The 15481-nt window shown below is 41.7% G+C and overlaps 1 protein-coding gene across 3 annotated transcripts in view; it reads right to left on the bottom strand.

The window, feature by feature from the left end:
• Positions 1-15481, bottom strand: part of FBP2 (fructose-bisphosphatase 2) — a 43544-nt gene that overhangs the window by 21081 nt on the left and 6982 nt on the right. For all 3 annotated transcript variants that reach the window (XM_041744484.1, XM_041744483.1, XM_041744485.1), the window contains exons 4-5: positions 3694-3834; positions 1248-1385 (exon numbers count right to left, since the gene is read on the bottom strand). In XM_041744484.1, coding sequence (XP_041600418.1) covers positions 1248-1385; positions 3694-3834 — 279 coding nt within the window. The remainder of the gene's footprint in view (positions 1-1247; positions 1386-3693; positions 3835-15481) is intronic.

The raw sequence follows: 15481 nt of genomic DNA, 5'->3' as shown, positions 1-15481 counted from the left end.
GGAACCACTATAAAACATCTCCAAGACCAGGAACCTGTAAACAATTTTGACTTTATCATTCACATCCTGTTACTTTGCCCTCAAGACATTGGATGGGTTTGTACATGATGGCAAAATATGACCCTATAAAAGAGAGGTACAGGAAACTGACTTTTGAGAACTTCAATTTAAAAATAAATGAAAAGGGCAGCCCAGGTGGCTCAGTGGTTTAGTGCCGCCTTCAGTCCAGGGTGTGATCCTGGAGACCTGGGATCGAGTTCCATGTCAGTCTCCCTGCATGGAGCCTGCTTCTTCCTCGTCTGTGTCTCTGCCTCTCTCTCTCTCTCTCTCTCTCTCTCTCTCTCTCTCTCTCTCTGTGTGTGTCTCATGAATAAATAAATAAAAATAAAAATAAATGAAAGAAAGTAGAAAACTCTCTATAGCTTCAGTGTGAGGTAAAAAAAAGGCAGGTCCCAGCATCCTGTTAACTGACTGCCACCTGGGACCATGGAATCACCAACTCTCTTCCCTTGGAGTTCATGAGGACTTCCAGGGACAGCCAAGCTGGCAACCATACCACTGCCTTTCCATCACAGGATAAAAGGCCCCTCTTTTGACATTCCCCAGAATTTGGTGAGAGAAGGTCCCACTTATAAACAAGCTTGCATTCGTCTTCTAATTTAGGTTAGACTTGACACACTTGATCTGGAAATTCTTTGACTCTGCTCCCATATCTGTCTTAAAATCTCTCTTAGTATGGTGAACATACTGAATGGATTGTTTGGGTTGCATTAGTAGCCACATGCAGTCCAGGACTTGGTAATCCTGTTGAGAGACAAAGAATATCCTAAAGCTTGGGGTAAACACAAGGTCCTGATATTAGGGTATATGAATGGGACTTTCAAATATAAGTACTTCACCTAAAAGCAAATATAAGTGAGGGATCAGAATCTAATAGGTGGTAGTTCAGCAAGCAAATGACCTGAGAGGTTCTGGCCTAAATAAACCCTGAAATTTGGAAATTTGTTTTCTTTATAAATAACATCTCCTGGAAAAACTCAACTAGGGAGTATTATCTTGAGTAGGTCTTTAGCTGTGAAAAATGTGGCTGATTTATGAAGAAAGGTAGATTCCACCATTCTCATACTGACCAGAGCCATAAACAGCAGCATCCACCTCTTTCAGCCAGGCCCCCAAAGCTGCCACCCCAACAGAGACCCACTGAGGCAGCATTCTCCCGGCTACTGCCTTAGGCTTCCTTCACTCACCTCAGGAAATTTCTTTTTCTGCACGTATTCCAAGGTGGCAGCATCAAAATACTTGGCATAACCCTCATTGAGACTGTAAATCTTTCCTTTCTGTTTTATCTTGACATCTTTTTCCACCAGGACAAATTCACCAAGTGCCTAGAAAGATGAAAAGAAACACCTGGAAGGAGAGAGATACCAGGAAACGAAAGCTAACAGCACACTCCCCAATAATCAGAGAGCATCAGAAGATGTGGGCCTGCTTGAGGAGCCCAGCTGTGCCACATCCTTCTGCAGCACCAGTAGTACTCTATCTAGCAAGAGATGAAATAATTCAAAGGAAAGAGGGAAAGCTCCCTTGGTAAATTTTACTGCCTGCCAGGTTACTCATTTATGGGGAAACTTGAAGTCTTAATGCCTCAAGTTCTCATCCCTAGTTAATTACTAATTTTGGCCAGAAGATTTATGCCATCAACAATATGAGGAAGAAGTTTCATGAATGGGATGTGTCATAAAGGTGGGGGATGCAGTTCCCCTACTAATGTGTGGTCCATTTATTGTAATGACTCGGTCTCAGGAGCCAGGAAAAGTTCCCCGTGATTCTTATACAGGGTAATGAGGAAATCCCTTCAATCAGAAACTGTATTCACTTGGCATAAGGAATAAAAAGGATAGACATGAAAGAAATCTACAGAATTACTAATAAAATGGTGCCCAGCGTGCCAGCTGTGGTAACTCTGCAGGACATCCCTCAGGTACCTATTTATCTGAGTGCTTATGGATGTGATTAGCTGACGGCAGGTAACACCTTGAAAGGCTGGATGTCTCTCTAAGTCACTAGGAGGAAATCTAGGCTTGGAAATATAATCAGTTTTAATGAACTTCGAAGACTAAGAAAGTGAAATCCCCAGGACAGCTCACAGCTGTCAGCTAGACTGGAAGTTTCCTAATAAGCATAGGAATTTACATTCCCAAAGTATAAAGAGGCAGGACCATGGTGACCATGTCTGAATCAAGACAGTGATGAGAACACTCAGCAACCACTAAAGTAACTAAACATCTCTCTTCTGCTGTATGTGAGTGGTGACTTCTTCTTTACCAATGAATCGCTACCTTCACTTTAATCTTCCCACCTCCTAGATAAAAATTACTGATACACAATCATTAATTGTACCTCCTCCCAAGCCAGAACTGACCCTCTCTTTCTTAAATCCTCTTGAGACCATCAAGCAAAAGCCGACTTGCTATAAAGTCCATCCCAACTCCCTCCTAGCATGACAGTCTACCATTCTTCTAGAGAACAGCACATCCATCCTTATTCAGTAAACCCAACTTCTTTCTATTATAGAAAAGTTCCTGACAGTCTCTGGCTCATGAGCTTTAATAACTTGCTGTGGACATTTGTTGGTTTGGAGCAGCCCAGTGTGGAGTAACACTTCCTAAAAGCAGCCTAACTCCCTTTGAAGAGTTAACTCTTCTCATTGGATGCCAGTCCAGGAAGACTAAGCTGATCCTCCTCTGGTCCAAAATCAGGCATTTGACTTAGCTTGGCAAATTAGATACTCTTCCCTGGCAACTAAAACCTGAGTGAGAAACACAAAATCAGGGATAGTGTCCACACCAGACTGGCCATGCTGCAAGCCCATCCATTCCTGGAACTCCTGTATCCAAAATCAGGCATTTGACTGGTCCAAAATCAGGCATTTGACTTAGCTTGGCAAATTAGATACTCTTCCCTGGCAACTAAAACCTGAGTGAGAAACACAAAATCAGGGATAGTGTCCACACCAGACTGGCCATGCTGCAAGCCCATCCATTCCTGGAACTCCTGTATCCTGGTCCCCAAGACCTGCCCATTTCTAGCCTATGTTCTGAGCTTTACCATTAATATGATAATATCCTTTACTTAATTGGGAAGAACACGTACATGATCAGGAATCCCACAAACCTGTGCTGTCCAATAGAGTAGTTACTAGCCACGTGTGGCAATTTAAATTAATCTGAGTTTCTTAGTCACTCTAACCACATTGCAAATGTTCAATAGCCACAGGAGGCTAGTGGCTACCATATTGGACAGCCCAGATTTAGAACACATCCATGGTCACAGAAAGTTTTATTGGATGGTGCTACTCTAAAAAATCCATGTTTCTGTCTACACATTGGCAACATTAGGATTTTTTAAATTATTGTATTCCCATAAGTCAAAAAGGTGGAATGCATTTTTGGATTAGAAACTCCGTAAGGACAGAGCCTGGGCTGCTATGACAAACCTATAGAATACTTCAAATGCCCTCCACTGGACAGGGATCATTAATGACTTCTAATGTTGGTGTTGATTCCCTAACTAGACACTCTTGTCCCTAAAGCAAGTATTAAGAATGACAAAAAAATTACCCCAGTGGATTGGAATTAAAGCACAGAGGCAGATGGAGTCCTAAGTACTGATACTGCCATATTGGGTACTTACTGGGTCAAGCATGAAGAGGTCCACTCCTTGCCCAGTGGAAAGAGCCACCAGGGTTGCACTACCATAAAGGGCATAGCCTGCAGCCACAATATTTCGGCCTGGCTGCAAAGCATCCTTTTCAGAAGGTTCGTCCTCTGAGGTCTGTAGAAGAGAAAAGAGAAACATAGGGTGTTACTGTCTCTGGAAAGAACCATTTGCCAGAGGCCTGGGCTTCAGATCTCCACTGAAGGAAGTGCAGTTCTCCGAATTTTAAGCTGAGGCAAATGCATCTGGAGGAGATGCATTACCATGGTAACAAATGGTTCCTGCTGAGCCATTAACAAAGGCCATTCTAGCACTTCTCCCTATTTTCTGAACATATTCATCTGCATCCTGCACAAAGCACCCCAAGATGCTAAACCACAGCTCCCCTTAATAATTATAAGCCATGCTCCTTGACTGTTACAACAACCAAGGCCATGAAACTCTGATCGTGTGCCCTATCTCATTATACATACTCAACAACATTCTGAAGGAAATACCTTTATCATCTCCATTGTGTAGATGCAACTCTCAGAGCCTGAATGTTTGGATAACTCACCTGATACCAGAAAGCCTCAGAGCTGGAGTCAAGCTTGGAGTCAAGTCAAGTCAAGCTCAGGGCTCTTCCCTGTTCCATATGCTGCACCTGGAAGACCTTGTCCTTGCCTGCCCCCCACCTCCACCCTAACATCACTGTGGATGGCAGATGTGAAAGGAGTTTTGAAGGAGAGGCAAATGGGCAGTCTTCAATCAACTCTTCAAATCAGAAGACCTAGATGGATTCAGTTCCACAGACCATGGTGAATAGCTATAACAAATGTGACAAGGTGAGGCTCCAAACTCACTTTCCCATAGTCTGTTATACCCAAGGAACGTGGTGCTTGGTCCTCAAGGGTTAAATACAAACTGTTGGCCTCACTGCTTCTGAGCTATTCGATTCCCCACTCTCTGTTTTCTAGTACAGCTACCTCAGCTGTTTAATTAGATGCCCTGTTCTCTCTAGATACCAGTGGATTTTGTCTAAAAGGCCAGTCCAGAAATACTATATAGTGATTTCCTGTTGAGCAGAAAATTCCAGAGAATTGCAAAGTGGTGGAAGTGAACAAAATACCTTTAAAATTATGAAGACAGGGGGATCCCTGGGTGGCTCAGCAGTTTAGTGCCTGCCTTCGGCCCAGGGTGTGATCCTGGAGTCCCAGGATCAAGTCCCGCATCAGGCTCCCTGCATGGAGCCTGCTTCTCCCTCTGCCTGTGTCTCTGCCCCCCCCCCCCCCTCTCTCTCTCTCATGAATAAATAAATAAAATCTTTTTTAAAAATTATGAAGACATACTGGTGCTTATGTAAATAGGAATCAGAACAACAATATTGAGCTGTATATCAGACACACATTAAAAATGTCAATTATGCTAATTAACTCCCCTGAAGAATAACTTCTGCAGGGTAAAATAGTAATTTTTATTTATATGGGGCTTTATATGTTTCAAAGTACTTTCACATCATCATGCTTTTTGTAAAACAATGGAGAGTCTCCCTAACCCTCATTAAAAGTGAACGGATGGAGGTCAGGAGAGGTACTCACACATTTTGAAACCAGTGAGTGATAAAGCTAGGATGGACCCACAATCTCCCAATGCTAAGCCAGCATCCTTCTCAATACTGTCACAGAATATGGGGCCAAGTGGCCCTTTGCTAGTAATATCCTAACGACTTCACTGTAAATCAAATTTTACCATTCTTTAAAGATGGTAAATTCCTGGAGCACCTGGGTGGCTCAGTCAATTAAGCGTCCAATTCTTGATTTCTGCTCAGGTCATGATCTCAGGGTTGTAAGATCAAGCCCCAGGTCAGGCTCTGCACTGAGCACAGAGTCTGCTTAAGATTCTCCCCCTCTCTCTCCCTCTGCCTCTCCCCTGCTCACATGCAGGGTCTCTCTCTCTCAAAAAAAAAAAAAAAGGTAAATTTATTTTAATGATTTTTCCTTATCTTCTCACCTTACAATCTTTCAAATAACATTTTTTCTTGCATCTAATTACATTTCCATCTGACTTGCTCATATGTTCAATAAATTGGCCTTATTTTCAGATTTCCAGACCACATACAGATTCTGGGAACCAGGCCCCAGAACAGATTCTCAAAGTGGACCAGCATCATAAGCATCCCCTGGGATCTTGTTAGGAGTACAAACACTTGCCTTCCACCCCAATCTGGCCAGACCTACAAAATCAGAAACTCTGGGCCTCAGAATCAGGCCTCTAGGTGATTCTGAGGCATGCTGGTTTGGAAACCATTGCTCTAAAGTATGTGTTCTTAAGAATCTTCAGAAAAAGGCTCTTTATTAAAATCTTTAGTCTTCACCATTGAAGCTTTGGAAACACCTTCATTTGGCCCCAGAAGGACCACATTTTCTTTGTATAAAACCAGAGCTCTGTCCTGCTGATTTCTCCCTGACCAGAGGCTATCTTTCCTGTGAGCTGTGATCCTCCAGCCCCCATGCAGCCTAGCACCCTCTTCATGGCCCTTTGGGCTCTGTGCTGTGGCTTGAAAAGAACAACTCCTTCCCCACTGGCTTCACTAGCTATTAATAACAGGTTGAACTCTCTGGCTTAAAGAAATAAGAAAAAATACTTTCTGGATCACAAGACCTCCCTCTAGCCATTGCCAATTCTCATCTTCATATATCCTGGAGTCTAGAATACGTATTTACACTAGCTATCTTTCTTCTCCTGTCCCCACTGCAGGCTGCTAAATATGATCCCATCTACTATCTCAGGAGCACATTGTCCAGTCCTCCTTACCCTACCTCTGGGCAATGCTGGGTCCCTTGGCTACTGTCTCATCTTGATATGGATCTCTCCTGAGCATCTGTCTACCTCCTTCTTTTCTAGCCTGCAATATTATGATTTATTAGAAATATTTATTTGTGCATTCAGATGACCAAAATGCATTTCTCATATATATTTACTTTTCACCCACAGTTCCTGGCTCATGCTTCCAAAAACCCTCAGACTTCCTTTAGTGTTGAGAGTGATAAAGTGTCATTGTCATGCTGATGAATGACTTTTGGACACATCTAAGGAGGGTGCCTTGTTGTCTGGAGAACAAACCTCCTGATTAGAAGATTGAAACTTTCAGCCCCGCCCCCTGACCTCCTGGAGCGATGGAAGGGATGGAGATTGAATCTACTGCCAATGGCCAATGATTTAATCAATCAAGCCTATGTAATGAAGCCTCCATAAAACCTTTAGAGTCTGAGGAGCTTCTGGATTGGTAAACACCCAGAGATTCAGGGAAAATGGTTGCTATCTCCAGGTAGATAGTGTTAGAAATAACTTGAATTCTTGGACACCTGCCAGTATCTAAGAATTGCTGGTGCTGTGTGGAAACCCCGCCCCCACATTGGAATTGGGTCCAGGAACCTTTCATAGCCTTCTTTCTAACTCTCTAGCTGTTCTTTCTTACTTGCTTTTGCCACCTTATTCTTTTGACCCCTTAAATGTAGGTGCCCCTCCTGGGTCCTCTCCACCCTTGGAATATCTAACCAGTACAAAATGGACTCTCTTAACTGCCACCTATCCAAAGTGTATACTTCAGTTGCTGTGAGACAAATAAATTTAATGAGGGCTTGGATAGATGCATGACCCAAACTGGCCCAATCAGAGTCTACTCCAGAAATCCAGATTTGGGGCTAGAACACTCTGGTCTATGTCAACTTGGGAGCTGTGGGATGGCACCTTTCTTCTGCCATAGGCCAGAGAGCCAGAGAAAACTTGGTCCACAGAGAGAGGAAGTGTCCATGTGGCAGGAAGGCAAGAGAAGAGACTCTTTTCTGGTCCCAGCCTTCCCTGAGGCTGGTCATATTCCTGCCTTAGTTTCCTATTCCATTCTTGGGATTTATACTAGAGCCCTAATAAAGCTCTCTTTGTAGTGTATACACTTCTCAGCAATCTCACCCACAACCAGAGTTCAAAGCCCTAAGACCTGCCAATGACTCCCAGAACTCCATGTTCATCTCCCCGGGGAGCCCAGCCTCAAAGTCACCTGCCCACCAGACATCCCTAGTCAGGTATCCCACAGATACACCAAACTCAAGACAGAATTTGTCTGCCCCATCTCACTCCCCAAAATCCCTGCTCTGCTCCCATTGCTTCCTGTTTCAGCAAATGGCACTGTCACTTGCCAGTAGAAACCTGAGGGTCACCTACCCCTCCCTTTCCCTGACCACACTCCTTGCCCTCACCCATGCCCTCCTCCACTCAGTCACTAAGCCCAGTCACTCCTGGCATCCACTCTTCACAGCTCTGTGGCCCCCTCTCCATCCTCACCACCACCACCACTTGGCCTCAGGTGACCTTCACTTCCTGCCTGGTCCCTCAACTCCACCCTTACCCCATTCAGATTCATGTCACTTCTCTGTTTAAAACACTTTATTGACTTCCCAGTGCCTCAACATCTGATATTCTTAATTCATTGTACAGGCCTTCCATGATCTGTCCTCTTCTGGCTGACCAGCCTCATCTAACACCATCCTCTACCCGCAACCCAGCAATACTGAGCTTCTTTTCTCTTCTTGAGCATTCCTCCCTACATCTGAGCTCCAAGACTCTGTCTATGACCTTCTTTCTAGCCAGAATGGCCAGCTCCTTTCTCCTCACACCCTCTGCCTAAGGAACTCATAGTTAACCTTCAAGTCCCAAGTGAAACATCAGTCCAGTACAGTTGTACTGGATATTTGGGTAGGATATTTGGGTTATTTCCAGTTGTGGGTTATTAGCTGGGGCCTCCTTCCCCATGGAGGCCTTCCCTAACCTCACAGTTGGTCTTCCAGGTACTCAGTACTTCTCCTCGGAAGCTCCCAACACACCGTCATCATTGTGTTTAACATCTGCCTTCCTAAATACATTGTAAACTGCATAGTGGCAGGTGCCAACTGTCTTGTTCATGCCTATTTTCCTACCATTGGGTGCAATCTGGCCAATGTTTATTTCATTCAATTGATAGGCATGTGCAAATACACATGCAAATTTATACACATGCATATATGTACATGCACACATACTTTTTCAGGAGCAGCCTGGGCAGGCTATTGCATAGGCATTCCCAAATTTAATCAACCTCTTGTTTAAAATTTAGATTTGGGACACCTGGGTGGCTCAGCAGTTAAGCATCTGCCTTCCAGCTCAGGGCGTGATCCTGGAGTCCTGGGGTCAAGTCCCACATCGAGCTCCCTGCATGGAACCTGCCTCTCCCTCTGCCTGTGTCTCTGCCTCTGTGTGTGTGTGTGTGTGTGTGTGTGTGTGTGTGTGTGTCTCATGAATAAATAAAATCTTTAAAAAAATAAATAAAATTTAGATTTTTCTTGAAATTTTTTAACTTTTTGTTTTAAAATGATAGATTCACAGGAAGTTGCATAAATAGTACAGAGATCCCATGTATCTTTCACCCAATTTCCCTCAAAGTTACATTGCATATATTTTACTGTAGTACAATATCAAAGGCAGGAAACTGACATTGGTATTAAGTCTATGTGTCATTCTGTGTAATTTTATCACATATGTAGACACCACATAAAGACACCTAACTACCCCATCAAGCAGAGAAATCTCTCTCATGCTACTTCTTTATGACATACCCATCTTCCTTCCCACTCCACCATCCCCAACCTCTGGTAACCACTGATCTTTCTCCAGCTGTACAAGTATGTCCTTTTTTTTTTTTTTTTTTTGAGGTTTGCTTATTTATTTGAGAGAAAGAGTATGCATGGGTGCAGGGGTTGGGATAGGAGCAGAGGGAGAGAACCTTTTAAGCAGACTTCCCACTGAGCACAAAGCCAGAAACGGGGCTCAATCCCACAACCCATGAAATCACTTGCTATAGCTGAGCCCAAACCAAGAGCTAGATGCTCAACCAACTGAGCCACCCAGTCACCCCTGTATACGTATGTTTTTAGAGACTGTTGCATAAATGGGATCATACAGTTTGTGAACATTTGAAATTGTCTTTTTTCACTCAGCCTGACACCATTGAGATCTATTGACATTGTTATTGTATCGATCGTTTATTACATTTTATTGCTGAGTGATTCTCCATGGTATGCATATATCACTGTTCAACCATTCACCTGTTGTAGGATATTTGGGTTATTTCCAGTTGTGGGTTATTACAAATAAAGCTGTCACAAAAAATCATGGGCAGGTTTTTGTGGACACAAGTCTTCATTTCTCTGGGGTAAATGAAGAAATTGCCAAATTTTTCCCAAGTGGCTGTGTCACTTTACATTTCCACTAGCCACACATAAGGGACGTCATTTCTCTGCATCCTTGCCAGCATTTGATGTTGTCACTACTTTCTATTTGAGGGGTTCTAGTATGTGTACAGTGATGTCTCATCATGGTCTCGCTTTCCATTTCCCTAATGGCTAGTGATGTTGAACATCTTTTTATGTGCTTATTTGCCAACAAACAATTTCACCTGTGTGGTGACATGTCTCTTCATGTCCCATGTTCTGCTTGGATCATTCAGAGTTTTTTTACTATTGAGTTTTGAGAGTTCTTATATGTTTTAGATAGGAGTCCTTTGTCAGATCGGTTTGCAAAAATATTCTCTCCTTCTGTAGCTTGTGTGTTCATCCTCTTAACAGAGTGCACTTTTTGGAGAATTGCTCCATCTCATCTAAGTTGTCAGACTTATGTGTGTAGAGGTATTTATAGAATTCCCCTATTTTTCTTCTGATGCCTAATTTTTTTAAAATACCAAAATAACTTTGAGATGAACAGTCTAATGTACAAATATGTGTTTCTCTGATTACTCTCCAAAGAAAAATTCCAAATATGAAATTATTGGGTAGAAGACTATTGATACACATTGAAAATTTGTCCCTCAGAAAAATTGTATTAAATTAAAACATTATCATCAGTGATAAAAACATTTGCTTTTTTTTTTTTTTTTTGAGAGAGAGAGAGTATATACATGAGTTAGAGTGGGGTCGGGTGTGGGGAGGGGCAGAGGGAGAAGAAGAGAAAGACCTTTTAGCAGGCTCCACGCTCAGTAGTCATGGCCTGAGTCAAAATCAAGAATCAGACACTTAACCAACTGGCCACCCAGGCGCCCCAAAGCATTTGCTTTAATTCAATCTGATGAACATAAGAGAGTACTATTATTTTCATCTTAGCCTATTTGATGGCTGAAAAAAATATTTTTGTTTTAATTTCCATTTTTTATAGTTAAAAATGTAAACTTCATAAGCTTCTTGTCCATTTTTATTTCTTATTTTGTAAGTTGCCCATTTCAAGTCTTTGTGTATTTTTCTCTCAGGGTATTTGTCTTCTTGCTGTTTATTTTATTTTTTTAAAAGATTTTATTTATTTATTCATGAGACACAGAGAGAGAGGCAGAGACACAGGCAGAGGGAGAAGCAGGCTCCATGCAGGGAGCCCAATGTGGGACTCCATCCCAGGACTCCAGGATCACACCCTAAGCCAAAGGCAGACACTCAACCACTGAGCCACCCAAGCGTCCCACTTGTTGTTTATATTAATACCCTTTTACATCGAGAGACAATAACACCTTATATGTGTTAACTTATTTTCCCCAAGTGCCATCTGCTTTTTAATTGTATTTACAGTGTCCTTTTCTTTCACAGTGCAATTTTTTGGTAATTAAAATTATTCATTACAGCCCATATTATTTTCTTCTCTTGTCTTTACAGTTAGATATAATTTCTCCTACATCAAGACAAGGCCAGGCTAATAGTCTCCTATGTTTTGTTTCTAGTTTCATCCTCCATCTCTCCACAAAATTCATTAGCCCATCTGTAATTTTTTTCAGTGCATGGAAAAAAGAAAGGCTCATTTTTTCTGGTTTTGAGATTTCAAAAATCTACTTCATATTAGTCATGTCTATTGCTATGACACTCTTCTCAGAAAATCTCAGAGTAGTTTGCAAATGATCTGGTGTTCTCTTTCTCTGGCCTTTTTATTTCTTCATACCCCAATAAAATATCTAAATCTGTCACATGTAAGGAAGGGATGCATCCCATGGTCGCTTACCAGTAAAGTTAATGGCAATTGCAAAGGCTCACTGTGTGGAAAAGTAGATCTTTTTTTTTTTTTAATTGAGGTATCTTACACATAGCAAAGAACACAAATCTGAACTGTACAGCTCAGTGAGTTTTCACATATGTGTAGTATATACTCATGTAACTACCAAGATAAATTTATAGAACATTTCCAACAAGCTAGCAGACTCTTGTGCCCTCCTCAATCATTATCACCTCCCCCAAATGTAACTTCTACACTGCCCTTTCTCATGTTGACAACAAAAAGATAATCACCTTTGCCCATTTTGGAACTTCATATAAATGAAATCACAAAGCAGGTGTCCTTTCGTATCTGGCTTATGTTTCACAACAATATGTCTTTGCAATTTTATCTTTGTTTTTGCACACCACAGTCTTTTGTTCTTTTTCATTCTATGTAGTTTTCTGTTGTATGAATATGCCACAATTATCCATTCTAATATTGATACACACTTGGGCTTTGTTTTCCCATCAGGGGAAATATTATGAATCATTATTCATTATTATGAATCATTTGTCACATGTCTTTGGGCAGACATGAGCACTCAATTACCTTCGGTGTTTACCAGGAGTGGACTTGCTGGATCCTAATGTTTGCCATCAGTAGGTGCCATCCCAACTTTCCAAAGTGTGTTATTTTTTATTCCTACCAACAATGTACAACAATTCCAGTGTTTTCATCAACACTTGGTATGCACTCTTCATTTTAGCCATTCTTGTGGGGATGAATGACGTCTCATTGTTTTAATGTCCATTTCCCTAATGACCAATGATGTTGAGCATCTCTCTTGTGCTTATTAGCCAGTTGTGGGAAAAAAAAATCTCTTTAGTCTGTTCAAGTCTGCTCATCCCTTTGATTAGATCAGTGGTTTTTTTTTTTTTTTTTCAATTGTAGAAGTTCTTTATTTATCCTGCATAGGAGTCCCTTGTTGGAAATATGTACTGAAAATCTTTTCTGCCATTCTGTAGTAACCTTTTTACTCTCTTAATTTTGTCTTCTGATGAACAAAAGCTCTTAATTTTAATGAACTACAGTTCATTAGCCTTTTCTTTCGTGGTTATTGCTTTCTATCTCTTGTTGAAGAAACACTTACCTTCCCCATAGGCATGAAGATAGGTATCCTATGTTTTTTTCTTCTAGGAACATATTGGTAGTTGCCACAGGCAAGGGTGGAAGGGTGAGAGGCAAATGGGTGAAGGTGGCCAAAAGGTACAAACTTCCAGTTATTAGATGAATAAATCCTAAGGATGTAATGTGACTCAGCATGGTGACTACAGTTAACAATACTGATTATACATTTGAAAGTTGCTATGAGAGCAGATCATAAAAGTTCTCATGATCAGAAAAAAAAATTTATTTTTTTAACTATGTGAGGTAATATGTTAACCAAACTTACTGTGGTGATCATCTTACCATATATATATACACACACACATATACATATGTATGTATATATGTATAAATATATATGTATATCATGTATACTATGGTATAGATGTATATACACCATATGTGTAGGTGTGTATATACTATCAAATCTAATAATTATGTTGTTCACCTATTTTAATACAATGCTATATATCAACTATTTCTCAACAGAACTGGAGGGGAGTGAGAAGCTATTAAAAGCTGTGGATGGTGGAGTTGGAGAGCCCGTTTGAACCCCTGACCTGCCATGTACTAACTGGTGATTTTAGTCAAGTTACTTAACTTCTCTGTGCTTCCATTTGTCCACCAGTAAAAAAGTGATAGCAGTATGAACAACTGCCTCACAGGCTGAGGCAAGGACTGACCCAGGAGCACTATGCCTACAGATGGGCACAACAGTGCCAGGCTCATGCTCAGCAGTCCATAGTATTAGCCATAATGAAAAAGCCAATGTTTAAAACCACCTGAAAGGTACAACTGGGTCTTTTTCCAGAAACTCCAAAAGATCACACCATCCATCTCTTTATTTTTATCTCTAAGCTGTACCTCAAAGGGAGAAGCAAAGCTCCTTTATTCACCTAGCTCATTTTTGCCTAATTTCAAAACTTCATCTTAGTCTTTCACTTTCTCAAATAGCAGAGAATGTGTCTTGGGTCATTCTCTCCCGCTCGCTCAGCAGAAGTCTCCTTTTCTCTCTTTGCAAGAAAAAAAAAAGAGAGAGAAGCATCAACTGGGAAAGCAAAATTCTCAGAGGTTCCTTCCAGTCTAGGCTGGCTTGGCCTCCATCTGGTTCTCCAAAACAGAAGTAGCAGAGCCCAGGCCTGCTTCTTGATTTTCTCCTCAGAAAAAAAGGTTAGACTAACTCACATATCCTGCTACAGTTACTTTTCTGCTAAGCTTTTGCCTCCAAAAATCAAATTCTGGCCTGTTTCTTTGGACAACCATCAGCCAGGCAAAAATATCTTGCAATAGCAACATCTACAGACAACACATTAGGTGACATGGGACAGACCCAATTCTCCTCCTTGTTTATCATCTAAGAGTACTATGAAAAACACTCAGAGAAAACTAATTACATGCACATTATAGAATTAGTGCCAAATCGTAGTGTAGAAAATCAGTGATGCTTGCAATTTGTTTGATCACAAGCAGTTTAGTGGAAAGAATGTGTACTATCAAGCCAGAGACATGAGTATGGGCCTCTAACACCAGACTGGAGGGCAGATTACCCAACTGAACAAGCCTTAAGCCATCCAGCAACCTAGGTCTTCCTTCCGCCTGAAAGCCCCAGGCCAGAGGCCCAGCCATTTTGATTGGAGTGAGGACTGATCCTCAAATTGAGATCTAGTGTGTATAATGTGGTTTGACATTAAGTCTCTGGTGATACTGGATGGTCACAAACCAACCCATAAGATATTTGCTGTTGTTAGGTATGTGGAGTAGGTGAAACTCCTCAAAGAGATCCTAATCTCTAGAACAGGTGACTGTGTTGCATGACGTGGCACAAGGGACTTTGCAAATGTAATTAGGGTAACCAATTTAAAATAGAGAGATCATCATGGATTATGCAGATGGGCCCAATCAAATCAAATGAGTCCTCAAAAGCAGAGAACTTTCTATGGTTGAGAGCAGGGGAGATGCAATGTGGGGATATCAGAGAGATTAGAAGTCTGACAAAGACTTGGCCTGCCTTTGCCCCCTTGGAGGACATAGGACTCATAAGCCACAGAATGTAGGAAGCCTCTAGAAGCTGAGAATGGCCACAGCATCAATCAGCCCAAAAAGCCACGGACTTCCAACCTATAACAGGAATGGAACTGAACTCTGCCAATAACCTAAATGAGCATCGGAGCTAACTCCCCTACCCCCAGCCTCTTAGGAGGAGGCCAGGCTGGCTGAAACCCAGATTTTGGCCTTATGAGACCCTGAGCAGGGAACCCAGCCATGCTTGTCAGACTTCTGACCTACAAAATGGTAGATAATAAATGGTCATTGCTTTAAGCCTCTAAGTGCATGGCTAAGTAAGATTTGAGAAACATAATGAAGAAACAGAGTAAGTCTTCAAATACCACCAGGAACCTAATATTATGTCTGATATCTGTGTCACATCCCCATCTTCAGACCCAGGCCCCATCTGTCATCTTACCTTACCTTCCCACCAGTGTGGTAAAGAAGGCAGTTGGAAAAGTACCAGATCAGTTCTTCCAGTGAGGATCCCAAGGCAGAGTGAGTTATGGTTTGCCTACAGTGGTGTGTCTGTTTA

Source organism: Vulpes lagopus, chromosome 2, assembly GCF_018345385.1.
Source record: "Vulpes lagopus strain Blue_001 chromosome 2, ASM1834538v1, whole genome shotgun sequence".
Lineage (NCBI taxonomy): Eukaryota > Metazoa > Chordata > Mammalia > Carnivora > Canidae > Vulpes > Vulpes lagopus.
This window is presented reverse-complemented; position numbering and strand designations above follow the sequence as displayed.